The sequence below is a fragment of the Ambystoma mexicanum genome, chromosome 3p (genome assembly GCF_040938575.1).
Source record: "Ambystoma mexicanum isolate Mex_15411 chromosome 3p, UKY_AmexF1_1, whole genome shotgun sequence".
Classification (NCBI taxonomy): Eukaryota; Metazoa; Chordata; class Amphibia; order Caudata; family Ambystomatidae; genus Ambystoma; species Ambystoma mexicanum.
In genome coordinates, this window is record NC_090925.1 from 75,915,555 (window position 1) to 75,935,264 (window position 19,710).

Here is a 19,710-nt window from a genome sequence, read left to right on the forward strand (position 1 = left end):
TCCCTTTTACAATCCTGTTTGCACCTACTGGCTCCAATTTAGTGCAGGATCATTTTGCAAAGCTTAATCACATTGAAAGATTAATCACAAACGTAAGCTGCTCCCGTAGCAACTGATGGGATTATTAATAGTATGGTAATAGTGGGCTGTGGGCAGATTTTCTTTTTATTAGTTAAACAAGTATTCAGAGCAAAGGCTATCCCTCTATCCCTTTGTTTTGGAAGTATGCTATAATTCTGATTATCAAACTTTTTTTTGTGTTCGTCATTTCGTCCTATTCCCTTATCGGCCAACAGCACTGTTAGGAATTTGGGCAAACTGTTGCATCAGTACCATTACATTTGATTATCTCAGAAGGGAAGCAGGCTGGTTTGACACTCGTCAAGGGAGTTGGCATTGACCTGAATCTCTATGTATTAAAGCTATAGGCTATTGGTACACAGCTGTTCTTCGCCCTGGAACAAGCTTTTGACAGCGTGAATATCTATGGCGGAAGCTAGCTTCTTGGAACTGCCCTAGAGAACGCTATACTCCAAAACTTTGATGCAGGTCAGATTGAACTCTTTGGGCTTTCTGTCGAAGGCCGTAAGCAAGGATGGCCTTTAGCACCAGCTTTTAGTTTATGCCGATCGGACATGAGTAACTCTGGGTAATAAAGCCAGTGCTTTCCTGCCGAAGATTAATGAGAAATTGGCACCCTGGGTGCTCTGAGGACGATCGGTCCTCCTAGACCAAACGCCCATAGGACTCCAGCGCAGATTGGCACAAAAGCAAGACTATATGGAAGCTAATGAAGGCAAGCGTCCCCAGCCTGCACGATCCTCCCCACAATGAGAGACAATGAAGGACTCTCGCCCCGTTTCCAGGTTCTTCCCCTCCCCCTCCCGCCCCATATCCCGACCCCCTCTCGATGTGTTTTAAACGTAAATAATGCCCCCAGGCCCCCGCATGCCCCGAGCTCCCCAGCCCCGTTTCCTGGCTCTTCCCCTCTCCCTCCCGCCCCTGATTGGTTGTTGCGGCCGAGGCAGCGTCGGTGTAGCGACCCGCTTCCTGCTCCTATTTCCCATCCTAGGAGCAGGTGAGTCGGACCCCCTTGCGTGACCCTTTCCATGTGTTTTATGGCCAAAATGCCCCAACCCCCGCGTGCCCCGAGCTCCCCAGCCCCGTTTCCAGGTTCTTCCCCTCCCCCTCCCGCCCCCCATCCCGACCCCCTCTCGATGTGTTTTAAACGTAAATAATGCCCCCAGGCCCCCGCATGCCCCGAGCTCCCCAGCCCCGTTTCCTGGCTCTTCCCCTCTCCCTCCCGCCCCCCATCCCGACCCCCTCTCGATGTGTTTTAAACGTAAATCAGGCCCCCGAGCTCCCCAGCCCCGTTTCCTGGCTCTTCCCCTCTCCCTCCCGCCTCCCATCCTGCCCCCCGCCCCTGATTGGTTGTTGCGGCCGAAGCAGCGTCGGTGTAGCGACCCGCTTCCTGCACCTGCTCCTATTTCCCATCCTAGGAGCAGGTGAGTCGGTCCTCACTTCCCCTCCTCTAAATCCTCTTCCTGATCCCATCCCTCCCGCCCCCCCCTCTGATAGGCCCCTCGTCCTTTATCACTGGTCCTCCCAGGGCAGCCCTCTGCCCGGCAGCCCCCAGCGGCTAAGGGCCCCAAGGCCAAGGGCGGCTCCAACTGAGGCGGCTCCAAGATGTGTCTGCAGGTGTCAGTTGCTGGCTTCATTGGCTTCCCCTGCTAACAGACACCACCAAAACCGTGAGTGTGGTATGGGTGGGGGAGTAGAGCAATCACTCCACTCCAGAAAGCCCATGCCACTCTATTTTACCTCCAAATAACATAGACTGCCATAATGTTAACATGTCCACTCTTAGAAAGAACTGAGAAAGTTAGCACTCTTGGACGGAACTATGTAGGTTAGCATGCCCACCCTTAGATAGAACCGTGAAAGTTAGCATGCCCACCCTTAGATGGAACCGTGAAAGTTAGCATGCCCACCCGTAGATGGAACTGTGAAGGTTAGCATGTCCACTCCTGGATGGAGTTGTGAACGTTGGCATGTCCACTCTTGGATGGAATTGTGAAAGTTAAGCATGTCCACTCTTAGATGGAATTATGAATATTGGCCTGCGTCGCATCTAGATGGAACTGTGAAGGTTAGCATGTGAAAGTTGCATTTAGAAAGTGTGCCCTACAGCCTCTCCATCAAGCTTAGAAATGTGCCCAATAGCCTCTCCGTGAATTTTAGAAATGTGCCCAATAGCCTCTCTGGTAAATTGAATTTAGAAGTGTGCCCAAGATCCTCTGTGAAAGTTGCATTTAAAAGTGTGCCCAATAATCCTCGCTGTGAATTTAGTAGTGTTCCCAATAACCACTCTGTGAAATTTAGAGGTGTACCCATTAGCCTCCATGAGAGTTACATTTAGAAGTGTGCCCAATAGCCACTCTGTGAAAATTGCATTTAGAAGTGTGCCCAATAGCCACTCTGTGAAAATTGCATTCAGAAGTGTGTCCAATAGACATTCTGGAAAGCTGCATTTGAAATGTACCCAATAGACACTCTGGAAAGTTGCATTTAGAAGTGTGCCCAATAACCTCGCTATGAATTTAGTAGTGTTCCCAATAGCCACTCTCTGAAAGTTGCATTTAGAAGTGTGCCCAATAACCCTCTATGAAATTTAGAAGTGTACCTATTAGCCTCTGTAAGAGTTACATTTAGAAGTGTTCCCAATAGCCTCACTGGAAAATTGAATTTAGAAGTACTCCCAATAGCCTCGCTGAAAATGGATTTAATAGTGCGCCCAATAGCCTCTCTGTGGAAAACTGAATTTAGATATGCGCCCAATATCCTCTGTGAAAGCTGCATTGAAGTGTGCCCATTAGCCACGCTGTGAAAGCTGCATTTAGAAGTGCTACCAATAGCATCTGTGAAAGTGATTATAGAAGTGTATCCAATAGACACTCTGGAAAGTTGTATTTAGAAGTTTGCCCAATAACCTCTCTGGAAAATTGAATTTAGAAATGTGCCCCGTAGACGCTGTGCGAAAATTGCATTTAGAAGTGTACCCAATAACTTCTGCAAGAGTTACACTTAGAAGTGTGCCCAGTAGCCTCGCTGATAAATTGAGTTTAGAAATGTTCCCAATAGCCTCTGTATGGAAAATTGTACTTAAAAGTTTGCCTAGTAGCCTCTCTGTGGAAAATAGAACTTAGAAGTTCGCCCAGTACCCTATCTGGGAAAGTTGCATTTGAAGTTTACATACTGAAAGAGCATATAACCATTCATACCACACCCCACGCTTACTCTCTCCTTTACATCACCACTCAACTAGAACACAGGGATACTATGACACCATTCGGTATAACTGTTCTCATACGAACATCCGCCGCTTACTCCACATCATTCTATGTAAACACTGCTGGTCTCACACTCTCAGCCAGGCGTTTTCCCCAGGCCTAACGCAGCCACATCCGTTCCGGATTAATCCTGCCAGAACGAACACATTCTCCTGATCTCTCAACCACCACACCTACCGATAAGAACCAGCTATTACACGTGTACCGCACGAGCTGCACACATATCCGGTGCACACACGCACCTTTTGACTCTCCCTTCTCTCTCTACTGATCTGAACTTCGGTTCCCAAGGGCGTTCAACCTACCAGCGCCTTCAGACCATACCAATGGTATATAAGGCGCTATATAAGTGCAAAATAACAATAACAATAACATGCAGCCTATGTAACACAACATGCGTTGTATCCTGTCCTCTCTTAATTCCGTTTAATCGGATGCTTTCATAATAACTTTAAGGATTTACCTTTTAAATAGTCCAGCAGCATAGTGGCTAATGCTAACCCATTCTGTGAACAAAGCTTAGCCATCTCATTTACAACTAGAAATATGTGCACTCATTCTTATAACAGTGCTGTAAGCATCAAATAAGCTAAGCATTCATTCTGCCTGCAGACATCTGCTGCCAAAGCAACAAGAGTACACCTTTCTTCCCCAGGCCGACAAAGTAGCCCCCCCTGCTTTTTCTACCCCTAGATGTGATGTCATATCTTAGGTTATTCCCTATTGGGTTAAATGAAGGCTTCCATTTTGCAACACACCCTAATCTGTTGGGGCCCTCCAAAAATGTGTAATTCTCATTAGGTCTCCATTTCGCTCAATATGCCAGGGTCGGTGGAACATTGCCTCCACCATAAAAAATGGAACATGTCCTGAAATGTTATTTGTATATTGTGTTACAAGTGTAGAATTAACATACTTCTCATGTTTTTATACCAATAGGTAGTGGAAGCATCAACAGAAGGAAAATATATGGAAATTTTGTACAATGCAACGATAACCGAAGTATTTTAAAATCTACATTGGGAAGACCCAAAGCACCGATGCTACATCTCTCAGAGAAGATAACCCATTTCAGAAGCCAGATGTTGGCCAAACACTATCCGAATTTGGTAGAGAATGAGAGAAGGTTTCAATTGGAAAGAGCCATCAGTAACCCAGTGCAATCTGATATACATCTGGCAACCACCAGTTTAGAGACACCAGATGTATTCAATAAATGTGAGAGGAACACACTAAGAAATTCTAACATTGCCACTTATCAACCAAACGGACCCCAGAACAATAAAGCGTATACTAGTACTGAAAATGAGAAAAGAGTCTATCACGAGGGTCTTCATAGACAACCAAGGTCGCAAGCCACAAAAAGACCATATGCGTGCTTTGAGTGTGAAAAAAGCTTTAGAACCAAGTCAGCGCTAATTACTCATCAAAGGACGCACACAGGAGAGCGGCCATTTCAATGTACTGAGTGTGGAAAAAGCTTTAGTCAAACTGGAGTTCTAATAAGGCACAAAAGAACGCATACAGGCGAGAGACCATATCAGTGTTTTAGTTGTGATAAAAGCTTTAACCGAAAGGAACACCTTATCATTCATCAGCGAACGCACAAACGGGAACGACTCAGCGGAATGCGCAGCATCAGATTATTGCCAAATCTTAACAGGACAAAGACCATGGGAGCACATCAACCACTCTGAGACATGCTGATCACTTTCCTTGGTGTTGGAAAAGGTGGTAGGCTGCTGTATTGGGAGCAGACCATGTGCAATTGATAACATTCCTGTTCTGGTACAGGAATGTTTAAATCCCAATTGATGGTTAGACCAGAGCAGCGAGGAGGAGGTAGTTTGGGAGCTGCAACCTACTCGAAAGGAGAAGGACCACAACTGTGTTTATTGGACACATCGAAATTGGGAAAGGTTGAATCAAAATTGTGTTTATTTTCTAGTGATGCTGTACTTTAGTTTAAAATGCTGTGAACAAGGATTAGTTCTCATATTTGCTGTGAGAATAGTGGTTTCGTATGTTGAGAATATATCAATTCAAAACTATACATGTGCAGACTTTTGGAAATGTTTGTAAGGCGGCTTTAGCGATGTGTGAACACATACTTCCTCTCATGGCAAGTCCTGTAGGCATTCAACAATAGATCTCAACCCTAAGAGACAGTGTAAACGTGGTCCCCAGAAGGAAAATGAGTATACATGTATCACAATGATCATATAAAGCTCAACCCTTAATGCTTATTTAAAAAATCACTTATGTATACATTTGTCTTATTACCTAGCTAGAGTTATGTTTTTTCAGGTGTTGCATATATTGTGACCCAATTTAGCATTGAGCCTACAATGGAAACCTTGTTTTATTATGAGTAGGACTAAACACTGGAAAGTAAGTATAAATAATAGCCGGTAATGGGAAGAATGTTCCTCATTTCTTAAATATGACAACCAAAAACATCCTCCCGAAACCTGCATTTGTGAAGACTAAATGCAAATAAAATGGATATTGGTCAAAAAGTTAACAGAAGGAAGGTCTGTGGGAACATAGAACAGATGGTTAAAAAAACTGTCTCACCTATAACAAGGCGAATGATCAAAATGGAGCAATTTAAAAAAAAAAAAGGGGGGTAGGGTCATGTCTGTTTTTCCATACATTTTATAAATATGTGAATAAAAAAGAAAAGAAATCGAGGCAAACATATCCTCATACATAACTTGAAGACTACCGTCAAGCAGAGCACAATATCATGATCTATCAGCAAGGAACATGGCAGACTGCAAAACCAGTGTTGCAAATGTGCTTATAGCACAAAGCATATACGCATGTCTTGTAATCCAGTTCTGCTGCATGCAGACTTAAAACAAGAGTTTGCACTTCGATAACTGCACTACAGAACATCCAGCTGAGACAAATCGGGTGAAGAGATGGAAGAAAAGGACACCTACTTGCTGCTAAATGAAAAATAAACGCAGTTCAGCAGCACACATTCTACACCTTGTGGTCAACAAGCAATGTATCAACACTATACCTTTGTCAAAAGCCAATGTGGATACTCCAATCTTACATTGTTCAGGGAAGTCTCTACCTGAAAATAGGTAACTGGATTTACAATTGGAATATTTTTCTCTTCCATGCAATGATTCATTTTGACTGTTTCATTCATTTTATACAACATTGTCAAAGAATTGAGCTGTGTGTTGTCTGCTGCTAGGCCTCAAACAGAACAATCTTATATGATTCGATAGGACAAGAGTCAAATGTTGGATTAGCTTGGCCAACCTTATCCACCACCGCCTTACACCTGTGGCTGGAATTAATTTGGGCTTTGTGTGACTGATTCTATATTCTTTTGACTATTTAAATTGAAACCTTTGGGATATTGAGTCCAATTAATTTGGGCTTTTTGTGACTGATTCCAGCTCCTTTTGACTATTTAAATTGAAACCTTTGGGATAATGAGTCCATTGTGGATAATATTTACAGGTAACTTGATACAGGGTATGGTTAGGTATTCTAAAAGGGGGCACTAGTGCGCTTTGTTCTTAAGAAAAGAGGTCTTGATGCGTGTCTGCTCATCAACAATCGCCCAAGCGAGAACTTTGCTCTTTAGTGCATGGTATTGGAGAAAGGTCATCTTAGCCGAACTATAGAGTTGTCTGCAGTGAGGGGGACTTGCTGGTGCTAAGCAATCTACCTTTTGAAGTTGCTCATGCCACACAGTCTCCCCTTGTCTGTGTGGTGAAGGATATGCTTACATTTTCGAATGGGGCATATTTCTGCCCTTGTAGATTGTTCTTCAGTGAAATTCCATCATCATCAAGTGGAGACGCTGCATCTGTGTCCTGGTCGCCTGAAGTAACCTACTATCGGGTAGTTTACTGTAGGCTGTGGTAGGTTATAAGGGCTCCCTGGTTCAACTTCATGTGCACCACTTTTCAAGGTGCATGTCTGCTTGGTAGCAGTCGTCATCCAGTTTCATGGTTTGTATTGGGTCCAATGTCCAGGTATCGTTTTGTTTTCTCCAAAACAACCAGAGCAGACTTGTAGGTACCCCTTTAGATGAATCAGAAATGTCTGAAATGAACCTAGCCAAGACCAAACTGATGGTTGTGGGATGTGAAGGCTCTTTGACATTTGGCTAGACCCTCGAGGGTTCAAGAGATCCCACTTGATAATGGATGTGGCCACTCAATCATTATTGGCCGCTTTCTGGCTATACACGCTCAGGTACCTGTAATGATTATGACTACACTGATCAGGGCATGCCTTCTATAATAGACTTTAGATTGTAAACACCATTCCTTTTATGTGTGCCAATTTATGCTGACTGCTGGATTACCCAGGTTCTTTACACTGTGTCTGACCAGAATGTTCAAATAAATGCCTAAACCTGCTTCTCCATTGCTGATATATGCTGAAATTATGAAACATGTATCTGCCATCTTGCAAAATTTGCACAGATTAAACAATTTGTTTGGGCAGATGTCAGTATTAATGCATGTTTATAAATCTTGCATTGCATGTCATTTGAGCTTTGCCTTGTAGTCTTGCTTGTTGTCCCATTGGGTCGGTAGCCATGACTTAGCAACTTCTCATTGTGCTTATCTGATGAGCCTAGGTGTTTTACATGAAACCAGGGGTAGGGATGTATGCTTGAATAATCTATGAGATTTAGCTCCTACCTAATCTTAGATTTACTCTGAACCCCTGCTTGTTCAAGACCTGTTGTGAAATATTTCTTCTGTGAAGCCAGTTTGTTGTAAATGCTGCTACGCCCTCTTTTTAGGTTTGAGGACTTTAGCTTTACGCTAGACCTCTTGCAGTAGGAATGGGACCTGTGGTGTCAATCATTTGCGCCATGGTGCAAGTTCTCCGACCCTGTCACCGGTTCCCTGTTGATGCTTAGCTCTCCTCTGCATTCATTGGTGTTCCACGATTCTCATAACTTTGCTGGCAAGTACTTCCTGAGAGGGCCACTATCCTCCTCCCAACCAATATATTTCGGATCTTAAATGGAGATGTGCTCCCTACTTGTGCACTTTACAGCATTTATGAAGGGCACATTCCCTTCCGGGGAAGGTTACATAACTATTGCAAGGCACACTAATACTTGTCTCCATTTTAGATGGGTGGGATGTTTATTGGGGTGCTTATCTGTTAGAGGGCCTGCCCTGAGAAGAGAATTGGTGAATGCCTAGGAGATATTTGGTGAGCCCATGAATGATTGTAATTCTTCTTTTTGGTAGCCCTACCGTTTGCATTGCCTGTGGTTAGTAACTTGCAACCCACCTGCTCCATTTCTCAATAGTTATATTTTTATATTTTCTATAAAGCACATATCGCCTGAAAGCATCACTACGCTATGGTACTGCAGCTAAAAGATCAAGCAACAGAACAATTCTTGGAAAAACCATGTCTTACACTTCTTTCTTCCTGAATGTCTGTAAATTGGACTCCAATTGAAGGGGTAGTGGTAATTCATTCCATCGGCAGGAAGCCTGATTGTGTAATGCTCTTCCTCCGGTTTTACCTTTCTGAAACCAAGGCACATTCAACCAGATCGTAGCATTTTTGTTGGATGGTGAGACTGTAGTTGCTGTGTTATGTTATGAGGTTATGTTTATTTGTTTAGCGCCAAAGTCCTTGGGCATCAGGGCGATTACGCGCGCACACACAGAGGACAAATAAATGACAAGAAAAGCGAGAAAGAGGTCTGGTTAGTTAAGTAAATAAAAGAGTTTAGGGCAATTCTGTGAGGCTCTAAATGATTTTGCTCGTAAGAAATAATGGGCCTCATTACGAGTCTGCCGGTCCGGACTTAACGTTGCCGGTATAACCATACCAGCACCGTTTACCGGATCGGCGAATTCCGACCTTCGATCCCGGAAATACCACCACCAGAAACTGCCACTGCAGAGTCAACGCACCCGAAAACTGCGTCGGCAGAGAAACCCCCAGTTACCGGCAATACGTAACACTGCGCATTACAAGTAGCACTGACATGGAAACTCTGCCACAAATATGGCGGAAACACCGTGGACACGGTGGCGGTATCAGCGCCACTGTGGACATGACGTTAAACAGTGCCTTGTGAGCTTAATCAGGCCACAGGTGCACCAAATGAGCCCAGCTGGACCCAGCAGGCCACTGGGGGCCTACAGAAGGGCCACACCCACACCCAGGTGAACTCCAAACACAACTATGCAAGCAGCTGCTGTAGCAGCATTGGGACTGGGGCTATTGAACCTAAAGGCAGCACTGCACATGCTGGCAGTAATGGTGCAGAGGAGGCGCAGGCGGCAGTTGGCAAACCCTGCACCCATGCCAAACCCAATTGTGCAGCTGGCACGACCCCGCAGGCAGCCTGCAATACCCCGCATCAGGGCCTCACCCTGGAACCTAATCCCAGGACAGATCCACACATTATACCTGCTGGACCGTCCAACAATCATGTACATCACCACCAAGATGGAGGACGACAGCAGCAGCCGCATTGGAATTTCAACCCCAATCCCCCCGCCTTCTGAAGGTGGTGTCGGTACTGTATTTTCTTGGCACTGGAATGTATCAGCACACTGTTGGTGAGCTGCACAGGCTCTCACAACCCTGTTTTTCAAGAATACTGGACCAGGTACTGGATACCCTGCTGCGCCATGTGGCGGAACACATCGCCCTACCCTATACCCTTGCCCAGGTCATTGCCACCAAGTTGGCCTTCCATGCCAAATTGCATTGGTGCAGTAGACTGCACCCACATAGAGCTCACAGTACCACATGCAATGGAGATGGTGTACCGCAATAGGAAACTGTACCACTCACTGAATGTACAGATGGTATGTGACGCTGGACAAGTGATAACACATTGCTGCACACGTTTCCCGGGGTCAACACATGACTTAATGCTCCTGCGGAATTCAACATTGCCACGGTACATGGAACGCTATGCTGGACAAAGCACATGGCTATTGGTTGAGTACAACTGCCAAATCACGGGCCCTGTGAAAGGGGAGGGGGTGTCCAGGGTAATGACCTGTGTGACTGGCCTGCTACAATTGCAAATGCATCACCCCCTGGCCCATGTCATGGACAGTCACCACAACCCACACCTCACAAAGCTACACATGGCAGGTGGCCACAGTGTGCCCGTACACACCCTGCCAAAGGAGATGCACAACCAAGACTAGTACAAGCTCATACAACTTGAGCCACTTAATACAGCCACCCACACTATGCACCACTGCCCCCCAATGCACATGTGTGCACATGAGACATTCCGCATCAACCACATCATCACAGTCTATTGACTGACTCCTCCATGTGTGTACATCACTGCACAATGCCATACTCACCAACCACTACTGGCCGCAAGGGCAACTCCATATGCACAGCAAGTCGTTGGGCGATGTCCAAACGCCAATGTGGACAACAATAACCCAGGAATTGTAATCACCCACTGGTCAGACCACTGCTTGGCCCATATGGATGATTGACTAATGGCACATGATTGTACTGCATCTGATCAAGACATGTATACCACAAACACTGAGATGTCCCCTCCATTTACATGTAGGTGATGCAGGATATGCACTTATGCCCTGGCTGATGACGCCCATACGGAGGCCAAGGAACAGGCATGAGGAGGTGTACAACAGGGCACACGTCTGCACACGTGGCATGATCGAGAGGACATTTGGCCTACTGAAGTCCAGGTTCCGCTGCTTGAGCAGATCTGGCACATCACTGCTGTACAACCCAGTAAAGAGGGGTAAAATAGTGCTTGTGTGTGCCATGCTGCACAATCTGTGCATGCGCAGGAACATTCCGCTGCCACCAGACACAGAGGATGATGATGATGATGGAGTTGATTATGGGGATGGGATGGCTCCACTCCCTCGCGGGGGGGCAAAAAGATGGTCAATATGCACGGGATGCACTCATTCACATTTACTTTTGAGAGACTGCACGTGAACAGCATTGCATGTATATAAAGATCCAGGTTAATAAATGGATTGATTGCAAATGAAATTATGGATGTCCACTCATGAAAGAGTTTTCAAAGGTGATTTAAAACAAAGCAGGAAAGAAGGTGTATTGGATAGGAAAGCTGTACACCCATGCCCACCCACCACCCAAACGTATTGACTCCCAACCAGGCCCCAAACCACTAACCCCATAATGGACCTACCCCACCACCCAAACGTACCCACCCCCATACACCCATTGTGTCCCAGAATGTCTTGTGGACAGCCATTCCCACATGGCACTATTTCCGGGGGCGCTTATGCGCCTGCGCGTCCTTGACAGAGGGTTCAGTCAGCCGACTAGAGCGCCTCCGTGGGCTGGCAGTGGTGGAGCTTGATGGGGTGGTGCTGGTGGTGTGACTGGTGGCACAAGTCCAAGAAACGTCTGCTGGGCAACCAACATGGACTCTGCAATGGTTGATGTCACACTGTTGCCTTCCCGGACATGGTGTTCCAAGGTGACAATGGTCGTGGCAAAACGTCCAATGGCCCTGGAGGGCCGACGCACCGATCTGGCATTGCTCTCTCGCTGCAGCCTCGCCTCCTCCTGCTGCTGCATCGCCTCCTCCCACTGCAGCCTAGCCTCCTCCAGCTGCCTTTCCACAAGCTGCGTTAGGGTGGCCTGCTGTTCCTCCATCCGTTGCATCCGGGCACTTAGCTGTGCCATGGAGGGCGTTGGTGACCTCATGGGGCTGTGCATCGAGGGGGGGCTGAACTGCAGGTTGTGGAGGGATGACGGGTCATCCATGTTGTCCTCCAACTCTCGCCTGCATGGCTGGGGCACTGTCGTCACTGGATGCAGCCTCCGCAGTGCAGATGGTCTGCAGGATGGAATCTGTAGCCATGGTAGGAGTGTGTGCCACTTGCATGGCGGCAGCCTGCATGGGGATGGTGTTGTTGGCTGGTGCATCCGTGCCAGATGCAGCTGGTGCTGGTGCCTGTGTTCCGGAGCAGCTTGCCTCGTCCTCCTGGGCAGGAGTGCTGCGTTGGCCACGTTCAGGTGGATGTTGCGTCACCTGTTGGGCATTGTTGCTGTCACTTGACATGTCTGTGGGGATACAGAGGGCATGCTTGTTGTTTGGTGGTACTTGATGGGTCCATCACATGCATCAAACCGAACAATCTGTGACCACTTGCATGTACACACATATGACTGTTGATGCACTCAGGTGTGTGTGTCTCTGCTTGTACTCAGTCACGCACTGTGTGTGTGTGTCCAGGGGCCATGTATTGGGTGTGTGATTGGTGGGTCCATTGGGTCACTCGTGCCCTGGCTGGGGGGGGGGGGTTATCAGTGGGTCCATTGGGTCACTCCTGCCGTGGCTGGGGAGGGGGGATATCAGTGGGTCCATTGGGTCACGCCTGGCCTGGCTGGGGGGAGGTTATCAGTGGGTCCGTTGGGTCACTCCTGGGGTCCATTCACACTCATGGCTTTGTACTCTTTGCACTTACCGGCATCTACAGGTGCACTCACTCCTGTCCCTGCGTCACCAATGTCGTGTCTGCCCTCAAGGTGCAGGACACTGCTGCAGCGCTCCTCCCATGAATGCAGTTTCAGTGGGGATGCAGGGCCTCCATGGCCTGTGATGTCTGAGGATGGCAGTGGATTGTGGTTTAAGTAATGGCCGCCTCTCTGTTTCCGGTTTTCACGGTCACAGTATTTCCGCTTCTGGTGATTCCGTGTCCGTGACGGCAGGGGCAGCCACGGGTTTTGCACTGCTTTTTGTGGCGAAATGTCTGTGTGCGTGGGTGTTTACGTGACAACGGTGACACCGTTTCCATGTTGGTGTGGTGCATGCCACTGACGAGCCACAATTGACTGTTCGTTCCGCAACCTTGCGGTCATCGAAACTGTGTCACTGTCGTCACGGAATCACCACATTCCGGACCGGCGGACTTGTAATGAGGCCCAATGTCTTAAGTAGGACTCCCTTTCTTACTGGCAGTCTGTTTAGAGATCTCAAACCAGATGCAATGTGATAACATTTTATTTTTTCTTATTTATTTGTGTTCTGGTTTAATATAAGCCTTTCACTATTACACAAATCGTCAAGAAATTACGAATTGGTAGTTAAAGAAAAGCCTATAAATATAAAAACATACAAGCCAAAATTCAAGCAAATGTAAAAGAAACATCCTTTCATGTCAGATAAAATCAAATTGATAAGCGACTACTGCAAAAGTCAATGAAATTTGATAACCAGCTGATAATGTATTTAACATATACTCAGTTACCGGCATTTCTTCCAACTCGACAAAAGTGCGAAAGTGCAGGAGTCGCAGTTGTAAAGTGCCAGTGCAATTACCCAGTAGATGTTTCCATGATTCAACTTGCCCCTGAATTTTACAGATTCCACAGGGGCAGATTTGTAAATTAGAACTTACTCTGGTATTTAGGATTTATTATGTTAGTAAAAGTTTGAATTTTATTAAATGTGTAGGTAAATATCCCAACTTTTTGTGTTCCAAGCTCCGGCCATTTGTATTGGATATACTCACTTGCATATGAATCCAATCTGACTCCCAAAATCTTTGTCTCACTAGAATTAGATTGTTTATGGGAAGGTCTACCTTAGTGCCCAGATGTTGCAGCAGATTCTTGAATTTTACCAAAATCTCGTACCAGTTTGCAATTTCTTAGCATTAAGGTTTCATACAGTACTTCAAACAAGGAGCCCTTGTTTTTCCGATATAAAGACAGGGTGTTCCATTGACTCATGCTTAAGACAATTGAGGCCAAGTTCATATATTGCTACTGAGGGAGGCACGGAGTTGGGTAATAAAGAGTGCCTTCCTCCAGAGCAATACCCTCCAGCTGAGCTAAATCATTCCAGTCTGCTAGATGCCATAATTCTAAAACATACCTAATATGTGGAACAATACTTCCTTTATACAGCAGTGCGAATGAAATCTGCACAGAATTCAAATGGCAATATTCTCAATTGGGCTGCAGATAGCAATATTTTGTTTTAATAGGTCGAGTGTATGTACTTTTGTTAAAAAAATGAAAGCCAAGATAAGTGATACTGTTCACCCGCTCAGTTAGATTCCCTTGAATTGACCATTCAAACCCCAGTGGTTGTGTGAGCCTGGGGAGTGAGATATCTTTGTCTTGTTGGTATTTAGTTTTAGTTCAATTTCTAGTAAATAAGCATTGAGAAGAGGCTGATGTAAGCCCATAGGAGTTTGAATAAATGGGAGGATTTTATTTTTATTTATTTGGATTTGTTAAGTGTGCTACAGCCCTTAGGCATCGAGGCGCTGGTACAGGCAGTTTGTAAGGAAGGATGATTCAGGGTTACATTAGCAGCTGCCCAATTATGGGAGTTCTTAGTTACACATATAGTTTGATGATTGATAGTGGGCAGTTCATGCAATGGTTAAACATTAGATACATTGAGTTATGCAGTCATACAAATAGCCTGGTTTTGACAGTTTTGCGGAAGGCTATGTGGGAGTCAATAGATCTGATGTGCGCAGGTAGAGTGTTCTAGTGTGAGGCGGCCATGGCTGGGAAACTGGTGCCGCCTGCGTGGAACCTACGTGTTTTGGGAATGGCAATCCTGTTTGCATAGGCTGTTCAGGTTGGTCTGGATGAGGTGTGCTTGGATATTCTCTGGACTAGGTACAGAGGTGCTTGGTCATGAACGCATTTATGTGCAAGGGCGAGGGTCTTATAGATAATTGTTTCTTTGATGGGAAGCCAGTGCACCTTTCTCCTGACCTCCAAAGTGTGGTCCCTTCTCGAGATCCCGGTAGCAGCTCTGAGGGCATTGTTTTGGACCAGTTGGAGTTTGGCGATATTATTGCATGAGGTCCCTACGAGGAGGGCATAGCAATAGGGCAATCTTGATCCAGGATATCATCTGCGATCCATTGTATATGATGTTTGCCAACCTGGGGGGGAGGGGGGGGGGAACCAATCACATTTGGACAAAAGGCAGTGAGCGAGAAAACAACGCTGTCTTACTCTGAAAGGAATTTGTAATTGAATAATCATGTCTAGGAGTCTGGTAGGGAGAACCCATGCTGTCAGTTTATTTCACAGGCTAGCACGATTGACATAATTGAATGCTGCAGAGAGGTGTACATTAGCAATGCATAAGTCTAGCTTGTTTTTGCAGACATGCTAGGATGCATCCGTTAAGTTGCGTTCCAACTGATTTTCTAAACCCTGATTGGTATTTCTCAAGTCTTCCAGTTAAATCCACCCTTTTTTCAACCTCTCTCAAGATAAACGATGCAAAGTACTTATTGCTTGCATCCAATAATGCAATTGGGTGATAATTAGAGGGGGATAACCTATTCACTTTTTTGAAGATGGGGATGACATGAGCTTCAAACAGGATGATGGAAATGTCCCTGAGAGAAGACCAGCTGCCCAGGAATTGTTCAATTTTATAATGAACAAAGTGACCGCCTTGTAATCGACTGTCCGTGGCCAACAAATGGTTGGAGAAGTATTTGGTGAAGCCACATTGACCTTAGAAGGACCGTAAAGAGACACAATATGGGTACACCAAACATCATCTGAAATAGGGTTGACTTGAGTGGTATGCCGATTGCCTATTTCAGAGTTGGTCAATGTCCAAAATTCAGCAGGTTTATTTGTCGATAGTGTGAGAAACCTGAAGGTGTCTCACCTCTAGGCCCCGGGTATCTGTCATCCAGGTGACCAGGACACAGCCATCGCTTTTGGATCCAGTTCCTAGGGGTAGACCAGTGCGGGAGGATCACCTGGGTGAGGGGTCCTCGGGTAGTGGAAGTGGGAGACCGAATGGCGAGAGGTGGTATACCCTTCCCTATAGCACCTTTACCACATCCTACCAGTTAGGAAACTTAGGAACTCCCCTCCTCCCCCCTCTGCCCCTTTCCCAACACAAACACTTTCTCATGGACAGCTCACTGTGGGAGAAAACAGACTGACACCCAAGCCGTTTACCAGACATGTCCCAATACAATGGTCAGGCAATCGCTGATCATCAAACACACCTGACTTCCATCACACTTCCACACACATAAAAGGCGGAGCATGAAAGCACACTTTGAGTGAGTCAAAGCACACAAGATGGCAGTTTAATGCAAGGCAAAAGACGGCAGAACCGAAGAGGATTGCAAGGAGGGAAGTGCCCTTGACCTTTTCAATGAAAGACCGTTATTTTCAAGAACCTTTGAGAATTAGACCAGGAATCGAAGCTGAAGAATCCTGCATGGTGTGTCAGAGTTACCCGGGGCTCTCCCGCATCGATAGTCGAGGTGGGGAGAATCGTTTGCCACTGTGGTACTGTCCTTGGCTCCTACAGCAAAGCTGTGCCAGTGAAGTCAGCACAGCCGGTCAGTTGGGGAGACTGATACCAAACCGGTCTGTGTTAAAGTCAAGGTTGCAAGCAGCAACATTGTAAAGAGAAAACTGAAGAGAACAGTGTATGACGCAAGCACAATTAAATCAATAGATGAGTGATTCAACTTTGAAGCCAAGATACAGTACCATAGACAGAGTGGTCCTGCACCACGTGGGTGCTCATTCGAAAGTCTCTGTTAAGTATCCAGCTGAAAGGTGGCAAATGTGACAAATAATTGTGAAATCGAAGGGGTCCTGCAATGGGTCAAACTAAACCCTGTGCACATTCGAAAGTCTTCGATAGTTGATGAAATCATGTAAGAAGTTGGTCCGAGCATGGCAGAGGGCGATCAGCAAAAAGCTTTTGGTTAAAGTGAGTTTGTGTAAAGTTATGTACATTGTGTTAAAAGGAACCTGAGCCTGACCGAGGGGGATCCAACATCTGAATCCGACCAAGGGGGATCCGAGATCTGAGCCCAACTGAGGGGAATCCAGGGTGAACCCTGAGTCACTTGAGAAAGAATACTTTACGAGAAATCAGATACATAAATAAAGTATGAACATTGTGTTGAAAGCATCTGAGCAGTGAATAAAGTATCGCATAGAAGTTGAGTACTTGTGATAATTTGGAAAAGGAAAATAACATATTGTTTGTTGCATTAGGGCTTCTAAATGAAGAGACTTTGAAAGGCACAGAGACTTGGGTACGGAAGGCCCTGATGCTAATTCTTTAACTGTATCCTCCTGCTAGAGAAGCCAGAGACTCTGCTAAGCTTGAGTGGACCGCCTTGTCCCGTGCTGAAAACATGAGAAAGGGAGGCCAACGGCCTGAACATCCTGACATATAATTTTGTGAACACTTCTTTCTTTTTCGTAACATTGTTTCCTACACTATTTGTATTTTGAGGTAGGGATTGACAATAGGTGTATTAGTATAGGCCCTTTTATTTTGAAAAGACACTACGAGGACTGCTTTATTATTTGATGGTCGTAACTTGCTCCCATCGTTAGTTTTAGGTGTAGATAGGCGTTTTTCAGACCCTTTTTGAAGTTCAATAAACACCCTTGAACTGTGGTCGCTTGTGTCTGTCTTACTGTTGATACCATGCCTTCCTTACACTAGCCAATTTAAGCTAAATTTATTATCGCTATTATAAATTAAATATTTGTGCATCTTAAGCCAATTTTTATAATGTTACTTGAGGCGGCTCACTTCGTAACTTGAGGCGGCTCACTTCGTAACTTGAGGCGGCTCACTTCGTAGTGATATGATTCTTCCACAAAAGAGATGCTCTTAAGTCTACTAATCGTGCGGTGAAGTTGCAGTTTGTTAAAGACAACCTCTTTGTCATACTAGAGCAATCTATTTGCCTTTATTGAATTGTTATTATTAGATACTTATAGATGAATTAGAGAAGTTGTTGCTTTGACATGTGTATTAAATTGAGTGGAGCAAATTAGATTTCTTTCGTAGTCGTTCCTACCATTAAACATTTGGCTCACCTCACATTTAGACTATTTATTTACTTATTTAATTTACTTATCAAGTGCCGGAGCCCGCAGGCATCAAGGTGCCACACATAAAACAAAACCAATGAATCCAAGAAGTGTGGGGGACCAAATCATGGGCAGATTCAAATTCCAGTTTTGTGAATACTTTTAAAACGGCCGGCAACATTTTAAGTTGCCTCCTATACACAAAGAAGCTAGATGTTAGCCGAATATCCAGTGGCAGTTAATTCCAAAGAGTAGAACCAAGGGAAGAGAAGCAATTCCTTTTGCCCCCTGTTCAGCGAACTCTGGGACAGAAGAGCAGTGCTTGAGAATTAGACCTGAGAAGATGAGTTAGTTTATAAGGCTGAATAGCTTCAGCCACGTAACTAGGAGCCTGACCATTTAGGCATTTGCGAACCATAGAAAGCACTTTAAATTCAGCCCTTGCCTTCATTGGAAGCCAATGAAAGGCCTCAATGCTCAATAATGTTTTGCCTGTGATTAATCCAGGCAATATTTCTGACTGCGTAATTTTGTACAACTTGCAGTTTATTAATGTTTTTGACGGAAGATCCAACAAGTGTAGCGAAGCCCCTCAATGTCAAACCAGGAAAAAAATGCAACCCACTAGGGAAAAAGGCCCAACACACCTCTTGCAAAGGAAACAAGGTTTTAGTTCCACAAAAATAAAGATGTGCCAGCAAAAGACTGCTGTCAGGGAACGTTCTGGCAAAATCAGTGCTAGCAACACTTTATGAAGGCACACAGCATCATCAGTGACGTGAGTTACATATTGTACAAATCTTGGTGAGACCCCATACATAGGCTACCTGCTCCATAAGGGATGCCAGGCCATTGGTCCCCACCCCTTCTGTCCATCATCCTAACGTGTCATCAGGCAGGAAGCTACAGTTAATTGCTCATTTTATGCTCTATCTCTAACCTAATTTGCACCTAGTACTGCAGACAAGGGTTAAGAGGATACTTTGAGGTCATTGTATCTAACAAACCACAGCTCGATTCCAGACACATCAGTGCCTGTCCAAAGCTCCCCACCCTCGTTTTGGATTTGTTTTTTTGACCCTCCCAGCACAAATCAAGTGACCTATGGTGAAGGCAACTGATCCCTGCTTTCTGATTTTTTTCTGATCGATTGGAGGTCAGTTTTATCGTCGGTCATCTGGGACTGAATGGTACCTTGGAAGGCTGGGGTCTTGGGACGGAGGCATCTAGGCGCGATTTCTTAGAGCTGAGATGGGGAAGGTCAGAGGCTTGTGCCCTTCTCCTTGTGGGATCACTTTTTGCAGAGAGCTCTTAATCCTCTCTTGGGGGGGGGGCGTGGACAACTGCCGAGAGATGCAGACGTGAGTCACGGAACCTCACGTGGCCGCCAACAATATCCTTCTAAATATCCTGTAATCTGTGGCGGATTCTGATATAATTACACCTGTCAACACCGTAGTTTGTGAGGAACTGCTGGGTGTAATCCCGATTCTGGGGT

General features: G+C 45.6%; 2 protein-coding genes across 6 annotated transcripts in view; one reads left to right on the forward strand and one right to left on the reverse strand.

Annotated features, from left to right (window-relative positions):
- LOC138580121 (zinc finger protein 684-like) overlaps positions 1–7,754 on the forward strand; it is an 84,530-nt gene extending 76,776 nt beyond the window's left edge. For all 4 annotated transcript variants that reach the window (XM_069650404.1, XM_069650401.1, XM_069650403.1 and 1 more), the window contains one exon: positions 4,290–7,754. In XM_069650404.1, coding sequence (XP_069506505.1) covers positions 4,290–5,047 — 758 coding nt within the window. In that variant the 3' untranslated portion in view covers positions 5,048–7,754. The remainder of the gene's footprint in view (positions 1–4,289) is intronic.
- LOC138580122 (C-type lectin domain family 2 member B-like) overlaps positions 1–19,710 on the reverse strand; it is a 283,857-nt gene that overhangs the window by 3,962 nt on the left and 260,185 nt on the right. The window lies entirely within an intron of this gene.